This window comes from Mandrillus leucophaeus, unplaced genomic scaffold, assembly GCF_000951045.1.
Source record: "Mandrillus leucophaeus isolate KB7577 unplaced genomic scaffold, Mleu.le_1.0 Scaffold433, whole genome shotgun sequence".
NCBI lineage: Eukaryota > Metazoa > Chordata > Mammalia > Primates > Cercopithecidae > Mandrillus > Mandrillus leucophaeus.
This window is the reverse complement of record NW_012104621.1, coordinates 760,924-788,164: the sequence shown is the minus strand read 5'-3', so window position 1 is coordinate 788,164 and position 27,241 is coordinate 760,924. Positions and strand designations below refer to the sequence as shown.

At 47.4% G+C, this 27,241-nt stretch overlaps 1 protein-coding gene across 1 annotated transcript in view; it reads right to left on the bottom strand.

Annotated features, from left to right (window-relative positions):
- The window catches only part of CCDC180 (coiled-coil domain containing 180), an 87,822-nt gene that overhangs the window by 9,642 nt on the left and 50,939 nt on the right, over positions 1-27,241 (bottom strand). Inside the window, 14 exon segments of the mRNA XM_011993740.1 lie at positions 309-450; positions 1,268-1,334; positions 2,870-2,947; positions 4,562-4,695; positions 4,697-4,814; positions 5,111-5,283; positions 6,913-7,032; positions 9,269-9,367; positions 11,972-12,088; positions 12,267-12,411; positions 16,527-16,673; positions 17,811-17,991; positions 21,845-22,020; positions 25,795-26,021. Coding sequence (XP_011849130.1) covers positions 309-450; positions 1,268-1,334; positions 2,870-2,947; positions 4,562-4,695; positions 4,697-4,814; positions 5,111-5,283; positions 6,913-7,032; positions 9,269-9,367; positions 11,972-12,088; positions 12,267-12,411; positions 16,527-16,673; positions 17,811-17,991; positions 21,845-22,020; positions 25,795-26,021 — 1,924 coding nt within the window.

Sequence of the window (27,241 nt, the reverse complement as noted above, 5' to 3'; positions counted from 1 at the left end):
GCGGGTAAATTTTATGGTATGCAAGTATCAGTAAAGCTGTCAAAAATATCTGTAGAAGAAACAAAATATTTTTAGAGGTACAAATCACCATATTTCTCAAGAAAAGTCAACTTTTTTCTTGCGTGGTTGCATTTCCCCGGTAAAATCTGGTTATTGTTTTTACCTAATTTTAAGAGGTCAGCTTTTCACAGGGAAGCTCCTCTGCCTGCCCTAGAGGGGAGGATCCAGGCCACAAGGCCAAGGCTGAGCTCCATCAATGGCTTCGCACCCTACCCGGCTCTCCATGCCTACCTGCTGCCTATACTCACCTATGAGGCAGGAGTTGTGGTACTTATTTGCCTGGCTCTGGTAATCCAGGATCTTTTTGCCGATGTTCTCGGCGCACTGGTCAAAGGTGTCATACATGCAGTCAGGCCTGGTGACCGGGCGTTTTTCTTTACGGTAGAACTCCTGCCAGAGAGGGTGACCATGTGTGCGTGAGGACCCCATGGGACTCTGGCTCTTGCTCCTGGGATCCACCAGCCTGCCCTCACCTCCACACTCCCTAGCCTTTGCTCGTGGCTTCCCCTGTGGAGGTGACACAGGCAGACACTCCTTCTTCCCTGTCTGCACGTGTTGCCTCCCTGGGCCCACCTGGAGTGAGTGGGGCCATGGCCAGCCCTTGTTATTTCCTGAGTGACTGGTGAGAATCCTATTTATTCTTCAAGACCCAAATCAATGGAATCTCAAATTGGTGACCAGGTTGGGAGCTTACAAGGAAGTGCCAAGCTGGGTATAGGCTGCAGGCCACAAAGATGCGTGAGCCAGGGACCCTGCCCTGAAGGAGGCAGACAGACCCGTGGGAGGCAGAAAGGAGAACTCACCCACACCACGGTGCAGGGTGTGCGGGAACAGGGCACTGGGCAGCTTGTCTGGTGCCTGCTCCCACTGCCCCACCTCCTTCTGTGTCCCTGCCACATCTGTCAGCTTCCCACGGGGCCTGGGTGCCTTGGGGATAGAGGGTGGGCTTGTTCCTCTTGGCACACACAGTACCTGACATGCAGTTGGTGTCTTAAGAAATGTTTGGTGATCAATTTGATGAATGAATGAGGTTTGGTTTCTAGAAGGAAAAAAACTCATAGGGAGGTGACAGAAGCTGGGGAGCTGTGGTCATGGCGGGGATGGAATCCTCTCTTCCTCATTTTCCCCCAAGTGGCCATGATCAGCAGACTGCAGAAGGTAGGGGTGGCTTCCAGGGCAGGCACAGGCCATGGGTGGTGGTCCTCACCTCTGCAACCGCCAGCAGGTTCTCATTGCTTTCCCAGAGGAGGGTCAAGATGATCCCCTTAAAATCCCTGCAACACACAGGAGACAGATACCTGAGGGGCCTGGTCTAGACACACCAACATGGACAAAACCAAACGAGCAGAACTTTCCAAGTCCTCTATTTTGGCCATGACACTCCTTGAAATTACTCACTGCTGCCCCAGGACCTCTGCACACTCTGATTCCACTCCATAACAGCAGCTAACTTTCTTCTCTTCTTGGTTGCATTTGTTCCTGCCCTTCCTCAGACCCCAGCTCAGCAGCAATTTCTGACCACCTGGTTTTAATGATCTTGGATTAATGCCCCCTCAGCCTTATGACACATGCCAATCAGGTGGATTTGGGATTGATTTATGTGACTGGCTGATTAACCTCCATCTCTCCCAGCAGACTGTGAAGGCCACCAGGTGTTTAAGATCATAAACGGGAGGCCATCAGGCCGAAACGGTTCCAGTGCCTGGAGTTTCTCGCTAGAAAACAAACCCAACTCAGAATGAATGGTCATCGTCTAGGAAAATGAAATAGAAGCTTAACCAATCAGAAACAGCCAACTAGGAACTTCTCACTTTTACCAAACAAATATTTTCTTTGCCTTCCTTCTATGAACACCTTATAAAAGGTTTCCCCTGGTGTTCCCTGAATCGCTTGGGGTCTGGCACTGCCCAATTCATGAATTACTGACTGTTCAAATAAACTTACCAACATTTTAATGTGCTTGAGTTTATCTTTTGACACAGGACATGGACCTGTCTGTACTTGGTTACCATGGAATCCCTGGCCCCATTGCAGTGCCTGCACCGGGCAGTGCCTCGATTAGCTGAAAGAATGATTACTCATAAATAGTAATCAAATGAACAGGACTTCATGCAGGACCAAACCTCCTCCTGCATCGAGCTATAAAAATTAGAAAGCCGGAGTATTCACGGTGCAGGAGCATCCTTGGGTGTGGGACAAGGGAAGTGTCTACCTGCCAGCTGGAGGCCACACCTGGGCTGCCCGATGTCACAGCCATCCTCTGCAAAGTTCATGACCCCAGAGATGAGGGTCCCAGGGTGAAAGGGCGGATGAGAGGGGGCCACTGTTTGGGGGGATCTCTAATATAGGGGGACAGGGAGCTCCTTTGTGGAACTTGACTTTCTTCGAAAGCTTTTCGTTTTCTGAACTTGGAATTTTGCTTGTTTGCTTGCAATGAAGCTCTACTAAGTTTAACTGCTTTTGTTTTCATCACTGGAGTTACAATAAAGGAAAAGAAAAATGGGGGAAAGTACTGAAAAAAAGTACAAAAAAAAAAAGCTCAGACCTCGAACGGGGTCTGCTGCCCTACCACCAGGGAATGCTTGTTAGCTTGGAAAATGTGAGATGTTGATGAAAATGTTTCTCAACAAATTCAGGTGAAATGGGCTGAGACAAACTGACCTTGACCTTTGCTATCCCCCCTCACCCCTCCTCTGCTTGGACCTGCCGTTCCCCTTTCTGATTTTTCCCCTCAGCTGAGTCACATTTGCTGCCCCTCCCAACCCAAAACAGGTTAAATGTAGTCAAAAGGAAAGGTGTTGTTACTCACTCAGCAGCAGGAGGAGGCTTGTCCCCAAGCACCTGGTACTTTCTCTCCATTTTGTTGAGCTTGGGGTGCCGTGTGAAGCTGTGGGACAAAGGTGGGTGGGTGGTCTGGAGGCCGTGGACAGACGCAAGGCAGGTCTGAGCCTGCAGGATCCCTGCCTGGGTTTCTGGAGGCATGGGGCCTGCCCATGGGCAACCGGACTCCCATTTCTAGGTCCCAGCCCTTTGAGACGTGTCCCTTCTTAACAGCTGTGAGTCTACCTTACCGTGGGTTGAAACCTTAACCACCTTAACTGCTGAAAGCCAACCACAGCTGCTGTGAGAGGGCGAGGGGCGGAGGTGCTCAGGCCCAGAAATTTGCATTCTTGCTTCCCCGTGATGAGGACCCAAAGGAAAAAAACATTGAGTCACAGGTAGGGTTGCTAGATTTAGCCATAACAATACAGTACGCCCATTTAAATTTGAATTTCATATAAACAGAGTAATTTTCAGTATTAGTGTATCGCGTGCAGCATTTGGGACATACTTATGCTAAAAAAATTAGGTGGTGTTGATCTGAAATTCCAGTGTAGATGGGCACCCTCTCTTTTATCTGGCTGCCCTAGTGACATGGACTTCGTTTTGTAACCTCTGAGAGACTGAACATGGAAACAGGTTATGGCCGGATCATATAAAAAACAGAGCTCTGTCCCGTGATGTGCAGCAACCTAACCAGGAGGCCGCCCCGCCTTAGCTACAAGAAACCCCCCAGGAAGTCAGCCTGCTCTAAGTCAGATTTGCAGGAAGTGAGATTGTCATCCCTGGGGACGGTCCAGGAAGCTACAATATCACCTATAATAGTAGGCCCCAAACGGCCAGGACTTAATAAATGACAGCTTCCCTAATGTTTGTCCTCATTTCCAACTTTGGGTCAACCAGAGAAAGCCAAACATGTTCCCTAACCAATCCCTGCTTTCGGTGGGCAGCCTCCAGCTTCCCCATGCCAGCATCCCCTAACCAGCGCACAGCTAGAGAGGAGGGTAATGCTTCCCACTCCTCTGCCTGCCCTGGGAGCTCTGCTGAAACGCCCTGGATGGTGGCTGACTCTCTGCTGCGGTCAGCTCTGAGCCAATAGCCTTTGCTCTTCTCATATGGCTGGTCTTTGTTTCTTTCCTCATTGCACACAGCACGCATGCTCAAAAAGACCTTCTGGAGGAAAAGGCAAAGCAGGGATTCCCCTTGCCTTCTCAAAACCAGGAACGAACCCATGTCAACCAGGTTGACACAAAGAGCTAGCAAGTCTACTCAGCCACGGGGCTTCTGATATGCACCTTCCATAAAATCTGCATGTGGGGTAAACTTTGAGTCTAAGGACCCCACTGAGACTTGGTGGGCAGGGTGCCAAGGACCAGAACTCTTTCTGCTCTGTGATGTCCCTCCAGGAAAGCCATCTGCCCTGTCTTTCTAACCATGACCATGTGTGGAAGGTGGCAGGGCTGAGATCCATCAGCACCATGGACAACCAGCAAACCAAGGATGGCGCCTGACTAAAGCTGGCATCAGACTGGCTCACCCCTCACTGCACCCTGTGGAGTCCCAGAGCTGTGAGCACTGTGGTGCCTTCCGAGGAAAAGCCTGGGAAAGCCATAGGTCGTCTCCTGCCTCTGTGTGGGGGGATGAACTGGGAAGGGGCGATTCTGGCTGCCCTGTGTCCTACCTGCTTGCAGAGGTGCCACTGGCGCTGGGCACAACCTTCTTCCCAGAGTTTTCTGGCCGGCACCGATGTCGCTTGAAGCCTTTGGGTGACGAGGGCCCAGGACAGGAGCAGAGGACAGGAGGTGAGAATGGGCCACACAGTACCACCAACCCCCGCCTCACTGCTGCCCTGAGACCCACAGGCCTGTGTGCCTCTACCTGTCTGGGACCGATCTTTGTCACAATGGTGGGTTGGCCATTTTGTGTTGGGAAGTCTGAAACCAAAGGAAAGGGTGTGAGCTCTTCTACGGTGACCATGGGGACAGCTCAGGCCGGGCTCTGAGCAGCATTCCAGTTAGTCCTCAGCACCACGTCAGTCAGTCCTGTCACGAGCCCCATTTCAGATGAGGAACTGGGGCTCTGGGTGGGTAAGCCCTTTGCCTGAGGTCACAGGCTCTCAGGGGTGGACTCACGTGGGAACCCCAGTGTGTGGGGCCCCAAAGCTGGTCCCTGAAGGTCCAGGGCCAGGGCAGGGGTGGCAGGGTCTCAGGTGCACCCTGGGGCCGCTCACTGCAGGATCTTCCTGATCACATCCACAGCTGGGTCTTCAATCAGGGGCTTCCCCATGCGGCTCAGCTGGGCGAAGGACTCAGGGGTGACCACATCCGGCTTGGCCTCCTCCTCAAGGGCTTCTGAAGATGTCAGGATGTCACTTTCTTGCTCCAGGTCCTTCAGGATGGTATTCTGCAGGCCAGAGAGAAGGGTCTGAGTGTGTAAGGACTGGCCCAGGTGCCAGCGAGGCAGCAGGTCGAATTCATGTTCCCTCCCACCCTGCCTCAGTGGAGTGGCTGCAGGCAAACTGACTGACCTCATTGAGCCACTGTTTTCTCCTCTGTAAAGTGATCTCCCTTACAGAGCCATTAATTCATTCATCCGTTTATTCATGCCTTTAGAAATGTTTCCTGGGTGCCTGCTCTTCACAAGCCTCTGCCCGTATTCTAGGAACACAGGGGCCAGGAGGCCATATATGACCCCTCCCGTCTCAGAGTTTGTGGTTTAGTCAGAAAAGACAGACATTTAACTTGCACTCATACCAATAAATGCTTCTCCAAAACTGGGACCAGTGCTGTGAAAGAAAAGTTCCAGTATCTTCTGTGAGATTGAAGTTAGACCTGCAGATGTGCCTGGTCAATGTTTTTGACCAAATGGATGAAGGAATGAATGCCAGGCTGAGTGAGTGGCCAACTCCCCTTGAGCAGGCTCCTAGAGAAAGTGTGGAATTGGTGCCCGCGGTGAGCGCCTAGGCTGTTCTCTCTTTCATTCTGAGTCTCATCTTAGCAATGGCCTGTCAGTCCCTTGAGTGAAGGTCCTGGGAGACCTTCACTCAAGGTCTCCTAGTCACTCAATACCTTCATGCTAGGCCCTTGGAGCCCCATTGCACCAGAGGTAGATGGATGCCTGGTGCTGGCTGCATGGTGGGAAGGGCCTCCCCATGGAAGGAAGGCTGGTTAAGGATTGGCAGTGAGAGCAGGGCCTAGCATTGCTCTACTCTGCAGACATTGGTTCTCGGGCCCTTCCCTGGAAGTTGGCTGAGCATCTCAGCCCATTGTGAGGTGTGGGCAGGAGTGGGGGTGATGCAGGCTCTGCCCATAGAGGCTTGCAGTCTCAGGACAGACAGCCTCCGAAATGGAGACTCCACCGTTTGGTCTGCAGGCTGTTGGGGAAGTGGGAGGTACTATGGGCTAGGAGACCCCGATCCAGACCAGGGGGTGAGAGGAGGCTTGGTGGGGAGTGACATCTTAGGCAGAGTGAGAGGGATGAAGAGGCATGGAGGACAAGCCACAGAGGCTGCTGTGTGTCCAGTGAAAGGGTTTGGACTTTGCCCCAAGGGTAGGGGAGTGACATGGTCAGACCAGCCTCTTCCGGCCATATTCGGGGAACAGACCATGGGAGATGTGAGAGGATGTGGGCATCAGGCAGGCAAGAGGCAGGGGTCTGGATGAGGTGTTGGGGGTGCCATGGGGAGAAGCCAGGGCTGCCCCTGGGTGCAGGAGGGAAGGAAGAGGCTGAGAGGTGGGACTGGCTTGAGATTCCGTGGATAGGGTGAGTGAGGGTCCTGATGGAGCAGGGGAGGTAGTGCCAGGAGCTGAGGGGTCTCCTCCGAGACCAATGCAAGGAAGTGGCCCATTGGGGACTCGAATCCAGCTCTGACTTCACAGCTTGTGATCTTTCCATGGCATCTCAGGAAGCCTGATGTCCTGCGGAGGCCTGGGATTCCCCTGTTCCCTTCAGCTCTGCTGAGCCCTGCAGGTCTCCTGGGAGCCCAGACAACAGCTCACCCACCCTTTCCTGCCACCCCATCCCATTCCTTACTGTAAAGACCAGTTCAGTCATGGACACCTTGTCCAGGCTGCAGTTAAGGTACTGAATCCTCTGGCTCAGTTTTTCTTTCCAAGTTTGGACGAAGCCGAGGAGTTCTTCTGTGGTCGCTGTCTAGTGAGAACAGGGAGGAAGAAAGCCCCAAGGAAGCAGACCGCAGGAGGGTGGGCAGACTCTGTGGGAAGTGCGGGAACAGGGGCTGGGCTGGTGAGGATGCCTCTTGGCTTGATGGAGGCTCCTCACATGCAGGGAGGGCCCTTGGGGATTGGGGAAGGCTGGGCTGGCTCTGCTAGGCGGCCTTCACTTCACAGTGAAGGACAGCACACCCTTCACTGATGGGGACATCAGGAGTTCTCTTCCTGGATCTACAGGTTCAACTCTGGGCAAACAACTTAAACTTGCTCAGCTTGGGCTCCCCATCTGTAAGATGGGGACACAAAATATTCCCTAGGATCTCCTCTGGCTCTCACATTCTACGTTTAGAAGGAAACATTTGACCCAGGTGGCAAGGGCATGCAGGAGTGTGTAGGAAAGTGATCTGGCTATCTCCATAGCAATGTCTAACACTCCCTTGGAGCAGCACCCCACAGGTGTGCAGGAATGCGACTGCGAGGATCTTCCCTCTTGCCACACATTCAAGGCACACTCTTGTCCCCTAATCATCCCTCTGCAGACTGTCCAGCCAGCCTTCTCCGTCAACACAGGAATGCCCGCACACCCATGCCCACATGCTCCTCACCTGGCTGGGAGGCTGGGCAAGCCCCTGGCACCCACCTAACACCCTAACAGGAGAGGACAGAGCAGGGGTTGGGAGGTGAGGATGCGAGAGACTGGATCTTTCTGTTCTGGAGAGGTGGAGCTGCCTTAAAGAGCCTGTTGAAGAGTTACAGCTGATTAACCTCATCTTCCCCCTGCTTCCCATTAGAGGGCTCATAAGGGACATCAGGCAAGTCACAGGCAAAATATAGGAGCCACCTTTGCTCTGCACATCTGCACTGCAGGGCAAGTAATCTCAGTGGATGTGTGGAAACAAGTGCATGCATATACATAACAGGGTTTAGAGTGCCTCTGTGCAAAATGAGAATAGCGAGAGGGACATTTATTCTGCAAACTATGCTTTGTGGGTGTTTACGTTTCTTTCAAGAGTCATGCAATATACTATATAAGAAAAAGCAATAAAGACAGAAAAATGTCCTCTCAGTGCTAATAATACAACTGCAACTCTGAGTCACTGAAATGGTAGAGAAGACAGAGAATGGTGAAGAGAAAGCTTCCCACTGCAGAGCCTTCAGGCTGGGGTGTCTGGTTCTGGGAGCACCTGGTTGGGCTGTTAAGGAAAGGTTCCCTGGTGTGGCCTGGGCGACAGGCCAGGGAGGATCGAGTTGAGCAACTTTAAGTCATTTGCCCAGAGTTGAACCCGTAGATCCAGGAAGAGAACTCCCGATGTCCCCTGTCATTGAAGGGTGCACTGTCCTTCACTGTGCAGACTCGGGGACACAGTCGGGCACTCATGGCAGAAAAACAGGCACGTAGACATCCAGAGACCTGCTCTGAGGATCAGGGCCAGGCAGATGCTTGGAACCACACTCCTCGCAAACTCTGCTTCAATTCATACTTTAAACAGAGAAAACCAGTTTCTGTGCTATGATCAAAAGAAGCAAGTGAGGCCGGGTGCGGTGGCTCACACCTGAAATCCCAGCACTTTGGGAGGCTGATGTGGGTGGATCAATTGCGGTCAGGAGTTTTGAGACCAGCCTGGCCAATATGGTGAAACCCTGTCTCTACTAAAAATACAAAAATTAGCCGGGCATGGTGGTGGGTGCCTGTAGTCCCAGCTACTTGGGATACTGAGGCAGGAGAATCACTTGAACCCGGGAGACAGAGGTTGCAGCGAGCTGAGACTGCGCCACTGCACTACAGCCTGGGTGACAGAGTGAGACTTCATCTCAAAAAAAAAAAAAAAGTGGAAAGTCAAACAAAAAGTGGTTGTTCAGGGGGCAGGGCCCTGCTTCTGTTATACTTCTGGGACTGAGTTCTCCTTATAGCAAGGGACACCTGGTGACATCCCAAGGGAGTGAGGTCAGAAGAAGGCAGACTCAGGCCTCCCCCAACTCTAGACACTGCTCCATGCTTGCCTGGGAGGGGCTGGGGGTGGAGAACAGTGGCTGCTTTCTCTTTTGTTCCTTTCTTCATTCCCTGAAACAGGGGTTAAGTAGGAAGGCTCAGAGATGTTCCCCCATCCCACCTTGTGCTGGAGAAATCCTACACACACATATAAGTTTATTTCACATTTATGATTCTAGCATGATATATCTTTATTATTCACACGCAGAATCTATTGAACACTTACGGTTTTCTCTCCCCTGGACTCTTGACAAGTTTTTATCTTGTTCTGAAGCTGTTGCAGAGAGAAATTTAATCCATTTGTTTGTGAATTGGATTTTGCCACCTAGAAAACCAGAGGTTCCGAGATTTTGTTTCTAGAATACATATTGTGATCTGGGAAATGTTCTGTGAAACATACCATCTGAGAAACTGATTAAGCACGGAAAAAAATGAAATCAGGGGAAAATATGCAGCTTTACCAGACACTAGATTGATACAAATTACAAAGTTTTTTTTCCTCTCTCAAGTAAGCTTCAAGCAAAATTGGCACCCCAGAGTGTGGTGAGGGAGTTGGGAGGGCAGGCTCCGCTTTAGCAGTGCAGGGCCAAGACTGTAGAGACTCCCTGGAAAGCTTCGAGAGCCACAGAAAGGTCATGCTCTGACCCAGGACTGTGGCTTCCAGGAGGCGCCCTAAGGATGCAGTCAGATTGTCTTGGCAAGTGCACAGGCTCTGCTCCAGCAGTGCAGGGCCAAGGCTGGAAAAACTCCCTGGAAAGCTTAGAGAGCCACAGAAAGGTCATGCTCTGACCCAGGACTGTGGCTTCCGGGAGGTGTCCTAAGGATGTGGTCAGACCGTCCTGGCTAGTGCACTTCTCACAGCATCACCTTTCATAACAAGAAGCGAAATTCACCAAATGTTCCTCCAGAAAGGAATGCTTAAGTAAAATGTCAACATATCCATGACAGAGACGCCATCAAAATAGTGTCTTTGCCGAATATTTAAAGATTATACAGCTTATAAAACTGGTATAGATAGCAAGCAGCCAATTTTGGCATATCCCCATCTTTTCATGTATAGAAAAAAAGCTTAAAAAATAAATTGAAATCTTAAACAGGGGTTATGCTGTGTGGCAGAATTATGGTTTACTCTTTGTTTTGTATTTGTTCTATATTCCCAGTATTGTCCATGATGGAAATGTATTTTGTTTATCACAGGTGTTAGATATTTTGAAATCCAACCCCTGTACACCATGAACAGTCCCCAAATATCAACTCAGAAAAAAGAATCAGTGCCAGCACCAGCTGGAGGCCCATTAGGAATATGCTCCTCAAACAGGAGTGTGGTGACATGCCCTGGAGCCGTGGGCTCTGCTGCCTGCAGCTGCCTCCTGCTCCTTCTGGAATGACTGGAAGCCGGTCCTGAGAGGTTCATCTGGGACCTCCACCAGAGCCTACCTTTATTAAGGATTCACTGTGCTCCAGGGACTATGTCATGAGTTTAGCACATATCAGCTCCTTTATCGGTGCCATAATATTAGGAATTGCTTTTATGATTCCCATTTCACAGATGGATGAATTAAATGCTTCTTGGGGTGAAAGGGGCAGGAAGCTGGGTCTGGAGTCCCTATCTCAGAGCCTGGGATGCCAGCAAACCCTTCTTTTATCGAACTGTACTTGCCACTCCCAAAAGACAAGGCTGTCCTCCTCACCTCCGCTTGTCCTAGCCCTAGTGGGTCCTCAAACATTGTTCCCTGAATGGGCATTGACCTATGCTGATAACCCAGGCCCTTCATTTCCAGTGTACCCCAAGTCCCTCCCATCCCACTTCCACTCAGCTCTGGAATCAAAATGTGTCCCTCCGGACATTGTGCCCAGGCCATGATTCTCTCTCCCTCAGCCTCGCACTTCTGCCTCACTCCTACCCACCTCCAGCCTTTCTGTGGTCAGCAGCCAGGACCCCTACCCTCCAAGTTTAGCCCCGAGCACGCAGCCCCACCTGAACCCTTCCCAGGCCCCCACTGCCTCCCCACTGGTGCTCTCCAACCACAGAGCTCCCTACTCTCTCCCTCGCACTCTTGCAGTCCTGGGATCCAGCCCCCTGGACTTTCTCCAGCATCTCTCCAGAATGCTTCACTCCTCACCGCCTACCTGGCTGGTTCCTACTTCTCCCTCAAGCCTCTGGAAGCCCCACTTTCCTAGCCCAGGTTAAGTTCTCTGGCCCCTCAATCCCCACGCAGCCACCTTCTCCTTCTGTTGCACGCGTGGCCTGTTTGTGGTTAAGGCCGTAAGCTCTGGTGTCGGTCAAACCTGGGTTCACATTTTGACTTTACCCTTTAAGAGCTCTGTACTCCTACCTAAGTCACTAAAATGCTGCCTCAGTTTATCTCTAAAATGGGGATAAAAACAGTACTTGCCTCCTATAGTTCTTGTGAGGACTAACACAGCTAATCAAAGCAAGTTGCTCAGCAGGATGAATGGTGCTCAATAACTAGTAAACGTTAGTGGTTATTAAGATTTCATTTTTGGCCAGGCACAGTGGCTCATGTCTGTAATCCCAACATTTCAGGAGGTTGAGGCAGGAGGATCGCTTGAGCCCAGGAATTCGAGACCAGCCTGGGCAACATAGGAAGACTCCATCTCTACAAAAAATAGAAAAAATTAGCTGGGCATGGTGGCATGTGCCTGTAGTCCCAGCTACTTGTGGGACTGAGGTTGGAGGATTGCTTGAGCCCAGGAAGTTCAGGCTACAGTGAGCTGTGTTCACGCGACTGCACTCCAAAGCAAGACCCTGTTTCAAAAAAAAAAAAAGATTGTTTCTGTCTTCCTGGCTGGAGAGCATATCCCACGCACAGGACAGAGACCACACTGGCCTTCCAGCACTGGGGACAGTGCCTGGTGTGCAGGTGTGTGTGATAAAGATCCTTGATGAAGAATGAACCTATCCTACCTGGCACTTGATGTGCACTTGCAGATTCGTCAGCAACCGCTGGATTTTCTCTATGAAAATAAGGTCCACAGACAGGTTATGGAATTTGCTTTCAAACTTGTTGATGACATCATTGGCCTGCACAGAGAGATAAAGGGTAAAGGACAGGGGCTTAATCTGGACCTTTTGGACTCTGAAAGAGGAGGGGGACAGGCCCAGTGAATGGTTGGATGGAGGGCTTAGCCCTCCCTTCAGAGGGAGTTGAGCAAGGGATACTGTGGAACCAGTTGGCCTGGGGCCTGGCTGGGGGCCCCACCTGGTCCAGGTACTCGTTCTCCATCTTCTCCATGTTGAGCATGATGACACTGTCAACCAACTCTATCCGGGCAGCTTCCTTCTCCAGTCGGTGACACAGTGAATTGATTTCTTTAGGAGAAAAGTTGCCTCCCTCTGAAAACAATCTGAAAATAATCAGAGAGAAATAAAAGCCACAGATCAGACCTGAGAGTTCTCATCTATCCCAAATACTGTGGCTGACACACACTTTTAATCTAGGCTTCCGGTTAGAGTTCCAGATGTGGGAAAATGAATGCAGATAGCTTAAGGACAGGAGTAGGATTCATAAATGGTGCAGAATTTCCATTTTTGTCAGTTCATCAGGTTGGAGACCCTAACAGACCCAACTGAAACAAAATTCAAAATAAAAATAGCTTTCTTGGAACTGTGTAAAGGTAAGAATTCCACATAAACTTGCCAGGCGTGGTGGCTCATGTCTGTATTGCCAGAATTTTGGGAGACTGAGGCAGGAAAATCACTCGAGGCCAGGAGTTCAAGATTAGCCTGGGCAACATAGCATGACCCTGTCTCTACAAAAAGTAAAAAAATTAGCCAGGTGTGGTGGCATGTGCCTGTGATTCCAGCTACTTGGGAGGCTGAGGTGGAAGGATTTCTTGAGCCTAGGAGGGAGAAGTTGCAGTGAGCCGAGATTGCGCCACTGCACTCCAGCCTGGCTGACAGAGTAAGATTCTACCTCAAAAAAATAAAATAAAATAAAAAATTCCAGATGAAGTGACACTAGAAGGGAGCTTGGGATGTGGGCAGCACCAGAAGCCAAGACTTTGCACCAGAGCCTTGGAGTTTCAGTCTTGATGACTGCACAGGTGAAGGGATAGCCTAGAGCTGGATCCAGAGGACAACCCTTGCATTATAAGACTGAGGAAGGAACAAATCCACCAGATACCAGGACTCTCACCTGTCTAGATCCAAGGGCAAAGAGGACAGAAAAGATCTCTCTCCCCTGAAAATTAATCACACAAACTAGACTTCACATACATTTACAAAATGAATTCATGTTCTCTGGAGTGACCCAAAAAACCTCAAGCAGAGAATTCTAATTGGTCCTGGGTAGGTAGTGCTCCCTGGCTACCCAGCAGAAACAAATAAGGATTCTCTCTGAAGGAATGCAATGCCCAGTCCAGGCCTCAAAGAATGCCACAGATAAAGTCCCAAGGAAAATGAGTGACTCGTAGCTTAAAAAATTGATAAGGAATCAAGATACAAGATACCATGCATGAAAAACAGTGAAACAATAGAGAACAGAAACTGACCTCCCCCAAACCCTCAGATATTAGAAATATCAGATATAGACTATAAAATAACGAGGCTTAAGATGTTTAAAGGAATAAAAAGTAAGCTTCAAAATATGAACAAGGAGCAGGCAGTTTTGAAAAAGTATCAAATATAATTATAAATGGGCAGAGAGTGGTGGCTTACACCTGTAATCTCAGCACTTTGGGAGGCAGAGGCGGGTGCATCACTTGAGGTCAGGCATTCAAGACCAGCCTAGCCACTATGGTGAAACCCTGTCTCTACTAAAAATACAAAAATTAGCTGGGCATCGTGGCACACGCCTGTAGTCCCAGCTACTTGGGATGCTGAGGCAGGACAATCACTTGAACCCAGGAGGTGGAGGTTGCAGTGAGTGGGGACTGTGCCACTGCACTCCAGTCTGGGTGAGAGAGTAAGACTCTGTCTCAAAAAAAAAAACAAAAACAAAAAACAACCCCATATATATATATATATATATATATGTATATACACACACATATATATACACATATATGTATGTATCTACAAATGGAAGCTATAATAATTAAAATTGAAAACTCAATGAACAGATTTGCAGGAGGTTCAACACAGTCACAGAGTGAATCAGTGACTAGGAAAAATAATACAAAGAAATTAGCTAGAATGAAGCTAAAATATGCAAGACAGATGCAGAGATAGGCAAGGTAGAGATGATTAACATGTCAAATTATAGTTCTAGTTTTTGCTACTTTCCAAATTTTCTTTAAAAATTCTATTTTTATAATCAGAAAAATCTTAATATTTAAAACAAATGCAAGCTTTGTAGATACTGACACGGAAGGTGCCCACTGTTGGGACTCAGAAAATGATACCAAAAATGTGCTACTTTGAACTTAAAACTGAGAGTACTTGGGGAGCAGCAAACGCAGGGAAGAGCTTTCTCTAAAGTTCACCTATCTACCTAAAGGCTGGATCCTCCAGAAGATACTCAACTGTTGTGAATCCCTTCCCCAGATAACTCATCAACCAGGAGAAACTGATGCATAGTTGTAGGAAGGAAGACTGGAGTTGACACCACACCCAGAGCCCATACAGAATTGGTCCCAGGCTATTGTCTGTTCTTTGGGTCCATTAATCTCCCCTAAACATCATTTACCCTTCCACTAAAATTTCCTACATCTCCCATTTCTCACTCTCCTTTGAAGAGGATATTTAAGATTCAACCACTTGGCCTTTGTTTGAGTTTCAAACTTTGTGTGACACTTGCACGTTAATAAATTGGTGTGTCTTTTTCCCATTAATCTGTTTATCGTCTTTATTGTTTTATTGTTTGTTTGTTTGTTGTTGATGTTGTTGTTATTTTGAGATGAAGTCTCGCTCTGTCTCCCAGGCTGGAGTGCAGTGGTGCGATCTCAGCTCACAGCAACCTCCGCCTCCCGGGTTCAAGCAATTCTCCTACCTCAGCCTCCCAAGTAGCTGGGATTATAGGCGCCTGCCACCACGCCCAGCTAATTGTTGTATTTTCAGTAGAGACAGGGTTTCTCCATGTTGGCAAGACTGGTCTCGAACTCCTGACCTCAGGTGATCCACCCGCCTCGGAATCCCAAAATGCTGGGATTACAGGCATGAACCACTGTGCCTGGCCTTGTTTTATTGGCTCAAATTGTTGAAACTTCAGGGGTGGAAAGAAAGTTCCTTTACTCCCTACATCACCATGATTTGGTGATGGTGGTAGTGGGGGGCTGTGGGTCAGCGTGTGTACTAGTATTCCATTTCTGTACAAAACTAATAATGTTTTGCTCATGTATACATAAGTACAGGCACATAGAAAATATATTTTTGGAGGGCTTCCACTTTGTACTTTATATACAATCTGTGTTTGATTATGCTGTAATGATTAAAAGATTTGTGATTTTTAAAATAGCATAAGCCTTAAAAAATAAATATAGCCTTTCAAAAATGTCAAAGACTAAATCTAGGATTAGTTTCATCCAGGATTCAGATTGCAGGGGTAAAAATAAGGGGAAAGAATGGCCAATAAACACATGGAAAGGTTAACATCATTAATTGTCAGGGAAATGCAAATCAAAACCACAACGTAGAAACACCTCACACCCATTAACAGGTCTATTATAAAAAACAAAAAACACCAGAAAGTAACAAGCGTTGGGGATAATGTAGAGAAACTGGAACCCTTGTGCATTGCTGGTGAGAATGAATATGGCGCAGCTGCTGTGGAAATAGTATGAGGCTTCCTCTCAAAGTTAAACATAGAATTACTGTTTAATCCAGCAATTCCACTTCTAGGAAATAACCAAAATAATTAAAACCAGGACCTTCAACAGGTATTTGTACACCAATGTTCCTACCACCATTATTCACAATAGCCAAAAGATGGAACCAACCCAAATGCCCATCAAAGATGAATGGGTAAACAAAATGTGATCTATACACACAATGGAACATTATTCAGCCTTAAAAAGGAATGATTTTGTGACACATGATACATGGATGAACCATGATACATGGATGAACCATGATACATGGATGACACATGATTTTGTGATACATGACACATGATACATGGATGAACCTTGAAGACAATATGCTAAATGAAATGAGCCAGACAAGAAAAGGACAAATATATGATTCCACTTATATGAAGTAGCTAGAGGTTTCAAATTCATAGAAACAGAAAGTAGGGTGGTAGTTGCCAGGGGCTGTGGGGAGGGAGGAATGGGGAGTTCTTGTTTAATGGTACAGAGTTTCAGTTTGGGAAGATGAAAAAGTTCTGGTGACCAATGGTGGTGATGGTAGCACAACGACCAGGATATCCTTAATGCCACTGATCTGTGCACCTAAAAATGGTTAAGAGTTAAGTTTGATGTTATGTATATTTTGTCAAAACTAAAAATTAAGGGGGAAACAAGACCACATCCCAATAGAGAAACTCAGGTGGCCTGAACAGGCCCTGGACACTGGCTCCCACCTGCAGTGTTTGATGAACTCAATATTTGAGTAGCGGAGTTTGCCCAGACTCTCCTCCAAGTACTGCCGGAAGCTGCGCAGGGACACCTGGGTGACATCAACATAGCTAAGCAACTCCTGGTGCAGTGTGTTGCTGAGAATGACCAGCCTGTGGGAGACAGAGGAGGAACAGGACAGTGATGGGGGACAACCCTGGGGGACAAGGGAGGGGCAGGTGGTGATGGTGATCAGCCTAGGGGATGTCGGAGGGGCAGGTGGTGATGATGACCAGCTTGGGGGACACAGGAGGGACAGGTGGTGATGGTGAGCATCCTGAAGACATGGGAGGGGAAGGTGGTGATAGGTGACCTTCCTGGGGACACAGCACTGATGGGTGACCAGTTTGGGGGGCATGAGAGGGAAGGGTGGTGGCCTGGGCCTGAAAGGAAGACATCCTGGGAGTCTATTTGGGCTCCACAAGCTGTGCCCAGCTGCCCAGCTTCTCTGGGTAGCAAAGGGGGCAGTAGAAGGAAGTTGAAAATTCCAGTGTCTGTAGGACACACTCTGGGTGTGCTGGATCAGAGGGCATCCTTCTCTCTCTGACCCTTGCAATCAAATTGGTGAAAGAATCCCAGAAGATCCTACTGGATCTTTGTCTCTGCTCCAGTGGGCTGTGTCTGACCCCCAGCAGGGTGGCTCCTGCACCCATGATCCCCTAAAAGAGTACCCTGAGAGTGTCCTCTTTACAACCAAGTCCACCAGAACCAGCTGTCCCTCATGTGCCTGATGGCTGCGTAGACACTTGCCAGTCCCTGGGACCTGCCTGAGGCCTCCATCTCATATCCCAAATGGCCTCTCTGGAGCCCCTTGCTCTGCCCTGAGCACACTCCTACACTGAGCTGAGCCAGTGCTCTTTCAGAGATTGTGGAACGCAACCCTCTCCCATCTTTCTCCATTCAGGGCTCTTCTGAGTTCATATTCAATGCTGCCTCCTGCAGGAAGCCCTCCCTGATTTTTCCTGGGGGAAAGTGGTCTTCCCCACCACTGATATTTCATAGTACTTGGTTTGCACCCTTGCATGCTGCCTGTATGTATTCTTTGCTCTCTGGCTGCTCACTCCCTGCCCTCCCACACAATATTCCACACAGAGTTTGACTTGACTCTCTTGAAGAGTTTAACTCGAAAGAAGGCTCTGGAGGTGCCTTCTGCTCTTGTGTCTACAGGGAGTGGGGCTCCTTTGAAAGGACCAGCCAAACTGAGATTCCAGAGCCACATGACTGGGGTGGAGACTCCCAGGAGCCCTTACTTTTGGCTTCTGGTGGCATTCAAGAAGATGTGCTCCATGTCATAGATCTTGAGGCGGAAGTTTTTGCTCCTCACGTTTTGCTCTTCTTGGAACTGGCAGAACATCAGCTGCTCCTTCTTCAGCGTCTCGGTCACCCCAGCACAGTGGCTGTCCAACCGCTCTTGATGAAGTAAGAGCTCCGCTGAAAAAGCATTAAGAGAGCTGGGGTCCCTGGGACCCGACTTACCTCAGCATGTTGCTTTCCTGGAACAAGGCCCGTCTGCTGCCTCTCCCGGGCCAGCTGCAGAACAGGAACGATTCAGGTCAAGGCCCCTTGTCCTGCCCCTGTTGCCTTCATCAGGGCTTGGGCTGGAGACGAGGCCTGGCCATGAGCAGGGAGCTCCTGTTGGTGGAGACACCCTGCCCGGAGCAGAGGGAACACAGCCAGGAAGATGGAGAGTCTGGGGAGCAGCCGAGTAGCAGGCAGGATGGGCAGGGGGTGCTGGGGAGGGCTGAGATCTAGGTGAGAGGGTCTGGGGGAGGGTAACAATAAGTACAGCACTGAGCAGTCTGGGTTTGCTCCTTAACATCAGCAGATACTTATGTCCAGTGAGCCTGAATTCCAACTGTCTTCCAAGGTGGAGTGGCAAGAACAAGGACTGGGCTTCCAGGGATCCATCATAGGCCTTTAGGTGAGCAGAGAGTCCCTAGAGCCCCCAACCCTGACCACCTCCCATCTGACCCCACTATCATCTGAAGTGGTGGAAGTGCTGTGGTCCCAGCTCTGCCAAAATGACTGGTGAGATGCTAGGACTTCGCTTCTCTTGCCTTGTTTTCCACACTGTGTATTGGCTCAGGTGGCCTGGGAACGAAAGGGAGCCAGCCTTCAGGGAGCTTCTACTCAGTGCATGTAGAATCCTTTTTATTTCTCAGTGCATTTAGCACACACATTTTCCAGATGAGAACAATGAGGTTCCAAATGCCACACAAGTTGCCTGAGCCCGCAAGCACTGGGATTCAAGGCCAGTTGTCAGCTTGCACAACTCCTTCCCCGCTCCAGGAATAGGAGTTTGTGTGGGTTAGTGACGGGGCTCTCTGATAGCTCTAAAGGGCTTTGAAGGAGCTGGGGTATCATTTGGGTGAAAAACCAACAGTCATTGAAGAATCCTACTGAAAACATCCCCCCCGCTCCCCGCCACATTAACAGAGCCCACCACGTAGGTGTGAAATGCATGTATTTTTAAGTATGATAAATGATAAAGTAGAAATAATGGCTATCACTTTTGGAGGCTGTATCTTGTACCAGGTGCTCATGATTCCTTACTATACCATTTAAAAAGGGTTTATTACCACCTCCTTAACGCCTCCATCAACCCCTTCTGCAGGTGAGAGAGGGATCAGAGAGGTCAGGTAACCTGTACAGGGTGGCACAGTCACAGGAGTTGAAACTGAGAGCTCTAATTCCTGAGCTATGGGCTTGCCTCTAGAATACCCACTATGCAGGTGTGTATCTGACAGGTGTATGAGGAGATCTGGCATTCAAGAGCTAAAACAGTACAACACTCTTTGTTTTCAACTCTAACAGCCTCTTGGAAAAAAATGGAAATGAGAAAAAAATCTTGCAGGGGGATTCTGAGTACCACCTTTTTCTGCAAGCCTCGGAGATGTGAACCCTCGTGCGCATCTTCCATGGTGTGATGAGAACATGCTAAACGTTGCATGGTACAAACTGGGACAGCTAATGGACATGGAGCCACAGTGGAGCAGACATTGAAGGAGGGGCTGGGGGCAGGGCAGACATTCCCAGGCAGTATCTGTACCTGCCCTGACGTTGTGGATGTCTTTTTCAATCTGCTGGGCTCTTGGCTGGTGCAGGTGCAGATGCAGCTCCAGTTCTGAATCCAGCTCATTGACTTTGGTGGCCACGGTGACCCGGGTGTTGAGGGAACACTGGTCAAACCACTTCTCGAGGTGCTCGAAGAAGCCAGCTCGAAGTCTGAGGGAGAGACCAGCCAGGGTCAGCCCTGCCAGCAATCATGTCCTATGAGAGGTCTTTCCATATGGAGCCCAAAGGGCTTCCCCGCTTCACTCCTTTCCCTCATTTCATTTCCCAGCTACATTGCATTTCATTGTGCAAATGGACCATTACTCGTTTAACCGTACCACTGCTGGAGGACATTACGTATGTCAGATGTAGAAGTGTTTCTTTGGATAAATGACCTTGAACTGTAGTTGCTGAATCAAAGGTTAAAACACATTTGTGGTTTTGGCAGATATGGCCAAACTGTTTCCACTAGAAGTCAACTTGTATTCTCATCAGCGATGTTCCTATTTCTCCACAGTCTCAGAGTGTATTGTCAGATGTCTAAGTTTGACAATTTTGTCATATTATGATTGAGACTGAGCATATTTTCATGTGTTTAAGATTATTTAGGCTGGGCACTGTGGCTCATGCTTATGATCCCAGCACTTTGGGAGACTGAAGCAGGAGGATTGCTTGAACCTAGGAGTTAGAGACCAGTCTGGGCAACATGGTGAGATCCCATCTCTACAAAATATTTACAAAATTAGCTGGTCATGGTGACATGCGCCTATGGTCCCATCTACTCAGGAGGTTAAAGCTGCAGTGAGTGATGCCACTGAACTCCAGCCTAGGTGACAGAGTGAGAGGGAACACAGCCAGGAAGATGGAGAGTCTGGGGAGCAGCCGAGTAGCAGGCAGGATGGGCAGGGGGTGCTGGGGAGGGCTGAGATCTAGGTGAGAGGGTCTGGGGGAGGGTAACAACAAGTACAGCACTGAGCAGTCTGGGTTTGCTCCTTAACATCAGCAGATACTTATGTCCAGTGAGCCTGAATTCCAACTGTCTTCCAAGGTGGAGTGGCAAGAACAAGGACTGGGCTTCCAGGGATCCATCATAGGCCTTTAGGTGAGCAGAGAGTCCCTAGAGCCCCCAACCCTGACCACCTCCCATCTGACCCCACTATCATCTGAAGTGGTGGAAGTGCTGTGGTCCCAGCTCTGCCAAAATGACTGGTGAGATGCTAGGACTTCGCTTCTCTCGCCTTGTTTTCCACACTGTGTATTGGCTCAGGTGGCCTGGGAACGAAAGGGAGCCAGCCTTCAGGGAGCTTCTACTCAGTGCATGTAGAATCCTTTTTATTCCTCAGTGCATTTAGCACACACATTTTCCAGATGAGAACAATGAGGTTCCAAATGCCACACAAGTTGCCTGAGCCCGCAAGCACTGGGATTCAAGGCCAGTTGTCAGCTTGCACAACTCCTTCCCCGCTCCAGGAATAGGAGTTTGTGTGGGTTAGTGACGGGGCTCTCTGATAGCTCTAAAGGGCTTTGAAGGAGCTGGGGTATCATTTGGGTGAAAAACCAACAGTCATTGAAGAATCCTACTGAAAACATCCCCCCCGCTCCCCGCCACATTAACAGAGCCCACCACGTAGGTGTGAAATGCATGTATTTTTAAGTATGATAAATGATAAAGTAGAAATAATGGCTATCACTTTTGGAGGCTGTATCTTGTACCAGGTGCTCATGATTCCTTACTATACCATTTAAAAAGGGTTTATTACCACCTCCTTAACGCCTCCATCAACCCCTTCTGCAGGTGAGAGAGGGATCAGAGAGGTCAGGTAACCTGTACAGGGTGGCACAGTCACAGGAGTTGAAACTGAGAGCTCTAATTCCTGAGCTATGGGCTTGCCTCTAGAATACCCACTATGCAGGTGTGTATCTGACAGGTGTATGAGGAGATCTGGCATTCAAGAGCTAAAACAGTACAACACTCTTTGTTTTCAACTCTAACAGCCTCTTGGAAAAAAATGGAAATGAGAAAAAAATCTTGCAGGGGGATTCTGAGTACCACCTTTTTCTGCAAGCCTCGGAGATGTGAACCCTCGTGCGCATCTTCCATGGTGTGATGAGAACATGCTAAACGTTGCATGGTACAAACTGGGACAGCTAATGGACATGGAGCCACAGTGGAGCAGACATTGAAGGAGGGGCTGGGGGCAGGGCAGACATTCCCAGGCAGTATCTGTACCTGCCCTGACGTTGTGGATGTCTTTTTCAATCTGCTGGGCTCTTGGCTGGTGCAGGTGCAGATGCAGCTCCAGTTCTGAATCCAGCTCATTGACTTTGGTGGCCACGGTGACCCGGGTGTTGAGGGAACACTGGTCAAACCACTTCTCGAGGTGCTCGAAGAAGCCAGCTCGAAGTCTGAGGGAGAGACCAGCCAGGGTCAGCCCTGCCAGCAATCATGTCCTATGAGAGGTCTTTCCATATGGAGCCCAAAGGGCTTCCCCGCTTCACTCCTTTCCCTCATTTCATTTCCCAGCTACATTGCATTTCATTGTGCAAATGGACCATTACTCGTTTAACCGTACCACTGCTGGAGGACATTACGTATGTCAGATGTAGAAGTGTTTCTTTGGATAAATGACCTTGAACTGTAGTTGCTGAATCAAAGGTTAAAACACATTTGTGGTTTTGGCAGATATGGCCAAACTGTTTCCACTAGAAGTCAACTTGTATTCTCATCAGCGATGTTCCTATTTCTCCACAGTCTCAGAGTGTATTGTCAGATGTCTAAGTTTGACAATTTTGTCATATTATGATTGAGACTGAGCATATTTTCATGTGTTTAAGATTATTTAGGCTGGGCACTGTGGCTCATGCTTATGATCCCAGCACTTTGGGAGACTGAAGCAGGAGGATTGCTTGAACCTAGGAGTTAGAGACCAGTCTGGGCAACATGGTGAGATCCCATCTCTACAAAATATTTACAAAATTAGCTGGTCATGGTGACATGCGCCTATGGTCCCATCTACTCAGGAGGTTAAGGCTGCAGTGAGTGATGCCACTGAACTCCAGCCTAGGTGACAGAGTGAGACCCTGCCTCAAAAAAACCCAAGAGTATTTAGTTTCTCTTTCTGTGTACTATCCATGAATGTCTTTTGCCCAATTCTCTGTTGTGAATAGCGGTTCTTTTTTACAAATCAATTTCTAGGGGCTCCTCATATACTGGGGACATCATTGACTTTGATGTGAGTTGCAAATGTTGCTTCTCAGCTTATCATTTCTTTCTTTTTAAAATTTATGATGCTTTTTTGGCCATGTATTGTTAAGATGTCAGTTTCCAAAAACTGACCTATAGATTCAATGCAATAACAAAAAACAACATTGCAGCAGACGTCTTATGGAAACTTGAGCTAATTTAAAAAATTATGTAGAAATACAAAGGGCCAAGAATAATGGAGGGAGAAGACTAAAGTTGGAGGACTTACACTATCAGATTTAATTAAGACTTAGTGTAAAGCTGTAGTAATCAAGCAGCGTGAAGTCATTGGATAGGCACACAGAGAACTAGAAAAGACACGTGGCAGAGCAGTGGGGGACAGGAGAGTCTCTTCATTAAATGACCCAGGATCAACTGGTTATCTATATGGGAAAGAAATGAATCTTGACCCCTATTTCACACCATAAACAAAAATCAGTTCAAGGTGGATTTTAGATGTTAATATGGAAGTTGAAAACAATCACATTTTAAATATGTAACATTGGAGAACATCTCCATGTCCTTGGGGGTAAGGCACAAAGTAAATTAACCTTAATTAAAAAATTGATGAATTCGACCTTATTAGAAATAAGAACTTCTGTTCATCAAAAGATATAACTTGAAAGACAGCAAAAAAGGCAAGTGCAGAGAGGGGATGAATATTTGCCATTTATTTATCTGACAAAGCCTTATATAGAATATATAATTTAATTTTTTTTTTGAGATGGAGTCTCACTCTGTCTCCCAGTCTGGAGGGTAGCAGCACTCTCTCGGTTCACTGTAACCTCCGCCTCCCAGCTTCAGGCAATTCTCCTGCCTCAGTCTCCTGAGTAGCTGGAATTACAGGCGTACACCACCACGCCTGGCTATAGAATACATAATTAATTCCCATAAATTAATAAGAAAAAAGACAGAAAATCGACCAGAAAAATAATAGGCAAAAGATTTTGCTAGGCATTTCACAAAAAGATAACCAAATGGCCCAAAGAGTATTTTAAAAAGAATACAATATCATACTCATCAGGAGAATACATACTAAAACCACAATGAAACGCCACTATAACCATACCAGAATGGCTAAGATAAAAACCACTAACAATGCCACTGAGGTTATGGAGCAGTTGAAGTTCTCATATGCTGTTGTAAGCTGTAAAACTATTAAAAACCACTTTTGAAAACTCCTTGGTAATATCTTTTGGCCGTATCTCCTACAGATGGATAGGGACACACACTCTGTGAGTCAGCAGTTCCACTCTTAGTTCTATATGTAACAGAAACGTATACATATATTCACCAGAAGACTTGTACAAGAGTGTTCGGAGCAACATTATTGGTATATTGGAAAGACCAAATGTGTATCGGTAAAATGGATTAATAAAATGGATTGTATTTTTTTATAATGGGACACTATACAGAAATAAAAACTGAACTCTAGCCACATTCAATTATATATGTCTCATAAACTCACTCATAAAACAGTGAGTTCTGTATGACTTAATTTAGATAAAGTTAAAAAATAAGCAAAATGAACTCAGAAGTTATAATATTTGTTATCTCTGGGGAAGACAGAGCGGTGGCTTGGGATGGGTATACAAAGTGGGTTCCTGAAGGGTTGGTAATTGTTCTATTTCTTGTGGGCTTTGGGTGTCAACTGTGTCATATTTGGGCAATTCATTGAGCTATACACTTATGACTTTCATACTTTCATGAAGGCATGTTATCCTTCAGTATGCAAACCCAATCAGTCGGACAGATAATTTTTTTCTGGTTAGTCATAAGGCCAGATAGCATAGTGGTTGGTGCAAGATTCTGGAGTTACAGGGTCTATCTGGATTCATATCTTGGATCAAACTGCTTTCTGTCATGGAGATCTAGGCCAAATGACTAACTCTCAGAGTCTCAGTTTCTTCAACTGTAAAATGGAGTTAATTATGGTACCTCTGTCACATTTATTAAGGGGATTAAATGCACTCGGTAAATAATAGCTCCTGTGATAGTCCTTGCTGACCTTTGTCCTATCTGCTATGGAGAGGGCAGATGATGGCCTCTGGTAGATTGAGAGGGATGATGTTTGAGTCAGGAGACATTTTCAAGGTGAGGTGCCGCTGAGGTGTAGGAGAAAAAGCCCAAAGGCCTGATTGTACTCCTTTCATTCCTTATCTCCAGCCTCCTGCCCATGTTACATATGGGAGGTGAACGAACCAGGAGATCTCTAGCTGATGAGTCCTCCTACGACATTGTAGAGGCAGGAGGACAATGAGAATGCCATCCAAAAGGCAAACACAAATGTCCATATTTGATCCAAACTCAAACACAAAGGCCCAGAAACTTGGGAGTTAGGGGAAGTAAATTCCCCTGGGTGGGAATTTACTTGGGGTTATGGGTCATTTCTCTATTCTTCATATTTCTTATATTTTCTGCAACGAAACTCTTTGGTAATATCTTTTGGCCATGTCTTCTAGCAATGGACATGGATATACTCTATGAGTGAACAGTTCCATTCTTATATTTTTCACATATTGAGTACAAAATGCCATACATGAGATATTTATATTTATGGTGTATATCTGTAGAATTAAAATAGAAAAAGAAAAGAAACCTTACGATTACAGATGTACCAGGAAATAGAACCCAAAAGTATCTGGCAGGGAAAACACTGTATCTTATGTTCAAGGCCCAAGCCAGCAGACAGCCTCCTGAGGTGGGTGCAGGGGGTCACTCTCACAGAAGATATCTGTGACTGCAAACAATTCCTGGATTTTGCCATTTTTTAATTGTGTTTCTCACCCCTACCTTCCTTCAGTTACCTATATTTTTTCCTTATCCAACTGATACCAGTCCAATCCTTTTCTTTTCTTTTTTTTTTTTTTTTAACATTTCACCTTGTTAACAAAACTCAGAACAACAGGATGAGAATAAAGTAGTTTTTTACTCACTGTTTCTTAATTTCTAAAATTAGTCTCGATGGAATTGTCACTTGTTCTATGAACTTGGCACTGGAAGTGTCGCTGATGAACATGGCTGAGAAGGTGGAATGGGACTTCCTGCAATGCTCTTCTTCTTCCAGGGGTACGAAGACAAAATATGTGTTTCCACTGGAGATTGTGAAGGACTCCATGTCCTCATAGTATATCTCCTCCAGATCCTCTTCCTTGTCTTCTTCCTAAGCAGGTAACAAGACTAAAGTTGACTTGATATCATCAAACGGACTTGGGAATGCCAACCATAGGTTCCTTGATATCAGAGGTTGTAAACCAAATTTTGGGCCAAGATTATGGCTGAATCTTGCCTAGGTTCCACACCCCTGCAACACACAGCGCTTTTAAAATTGGGAAGTTCTACATAAAAATCTAGGTTTTAAAATATCAGAAAATATGTCAATTCTGAACCTGCATTCCCACATGGCATCTTTAGTTGGAGTTGAGTAATATCTGATGCACAGTCTTCATCATTTGTCATTATTTTACACTTGGTCTCCAGCCCTCTTTTCTATTACATGCCTGTAGGAATGTGAGTTTGGGATTCCTGCTCAAAAAGAAGTCTACGATATCAATTTTTCCACAACAATATAGGACATGATTCTTCTGCAATTCTATGATTATGAAATTCAAGTTATTGTTCTGTGATTTTGAATGTGTTTTGAGGACAAGATTTACTTTATGAGAGTCACTTCCCTGCACTCAAAGGAGAGCTCTGTCTGCCAGCTTGGATATGGAGCTTTTGAGAATAGGAAGAGAGAAGAAATAAACAGACCAAGGTGAAGCAAGGGAGTCTAAGTTGATCTATTCAATAAGGAGGAATTGAGAAGGAGAGAGAATCAGCAAGGGATAAGGAAAGCCACACAGTTGAAGAGTGACTTTAGAGTAGGTTGCAGGGAAATGAGGAGAGGAAAGTGAATTTTAGAAAGCATTGCTATGGCTGGGTGCAGTGGCTTACACTGGTACTCCCAGCACTTTGGGAGGCTGAGGCAGCAGATCATTTGAGGTGATGAGTTTGAGACCAGCCTGGGCAACATGGTGAAACCCTGTCTCTACTAAAAATACAAAAATTAGAGGTTGATTCCAAGATGGCCGAATAGGAAGAGCTCCGGTCTGCAGCTCCCAACATGATCGATGCAGAAGATGGGTGATTTCTGCATTTCCAACTGAGATACCTGGTTCATCTCAGTGGGAGTGGTCGGAAAGTGGGTGCAGCCCACAGAGGGCGAGCCAAAGCAGGGCGGGGCATCACCTCACCTGGGAAGCACAAGGGGTCAGGGGATTTCCCTTTCTTAGCCAAGGGAAGTGGTGACAGACTGTACCAGGAAAATCAGGACACTGCCACTTAAACACTGAGCTTTTCAAACGGTCTTAGCAAATGGCACACCAGGAGAATATATCCCAC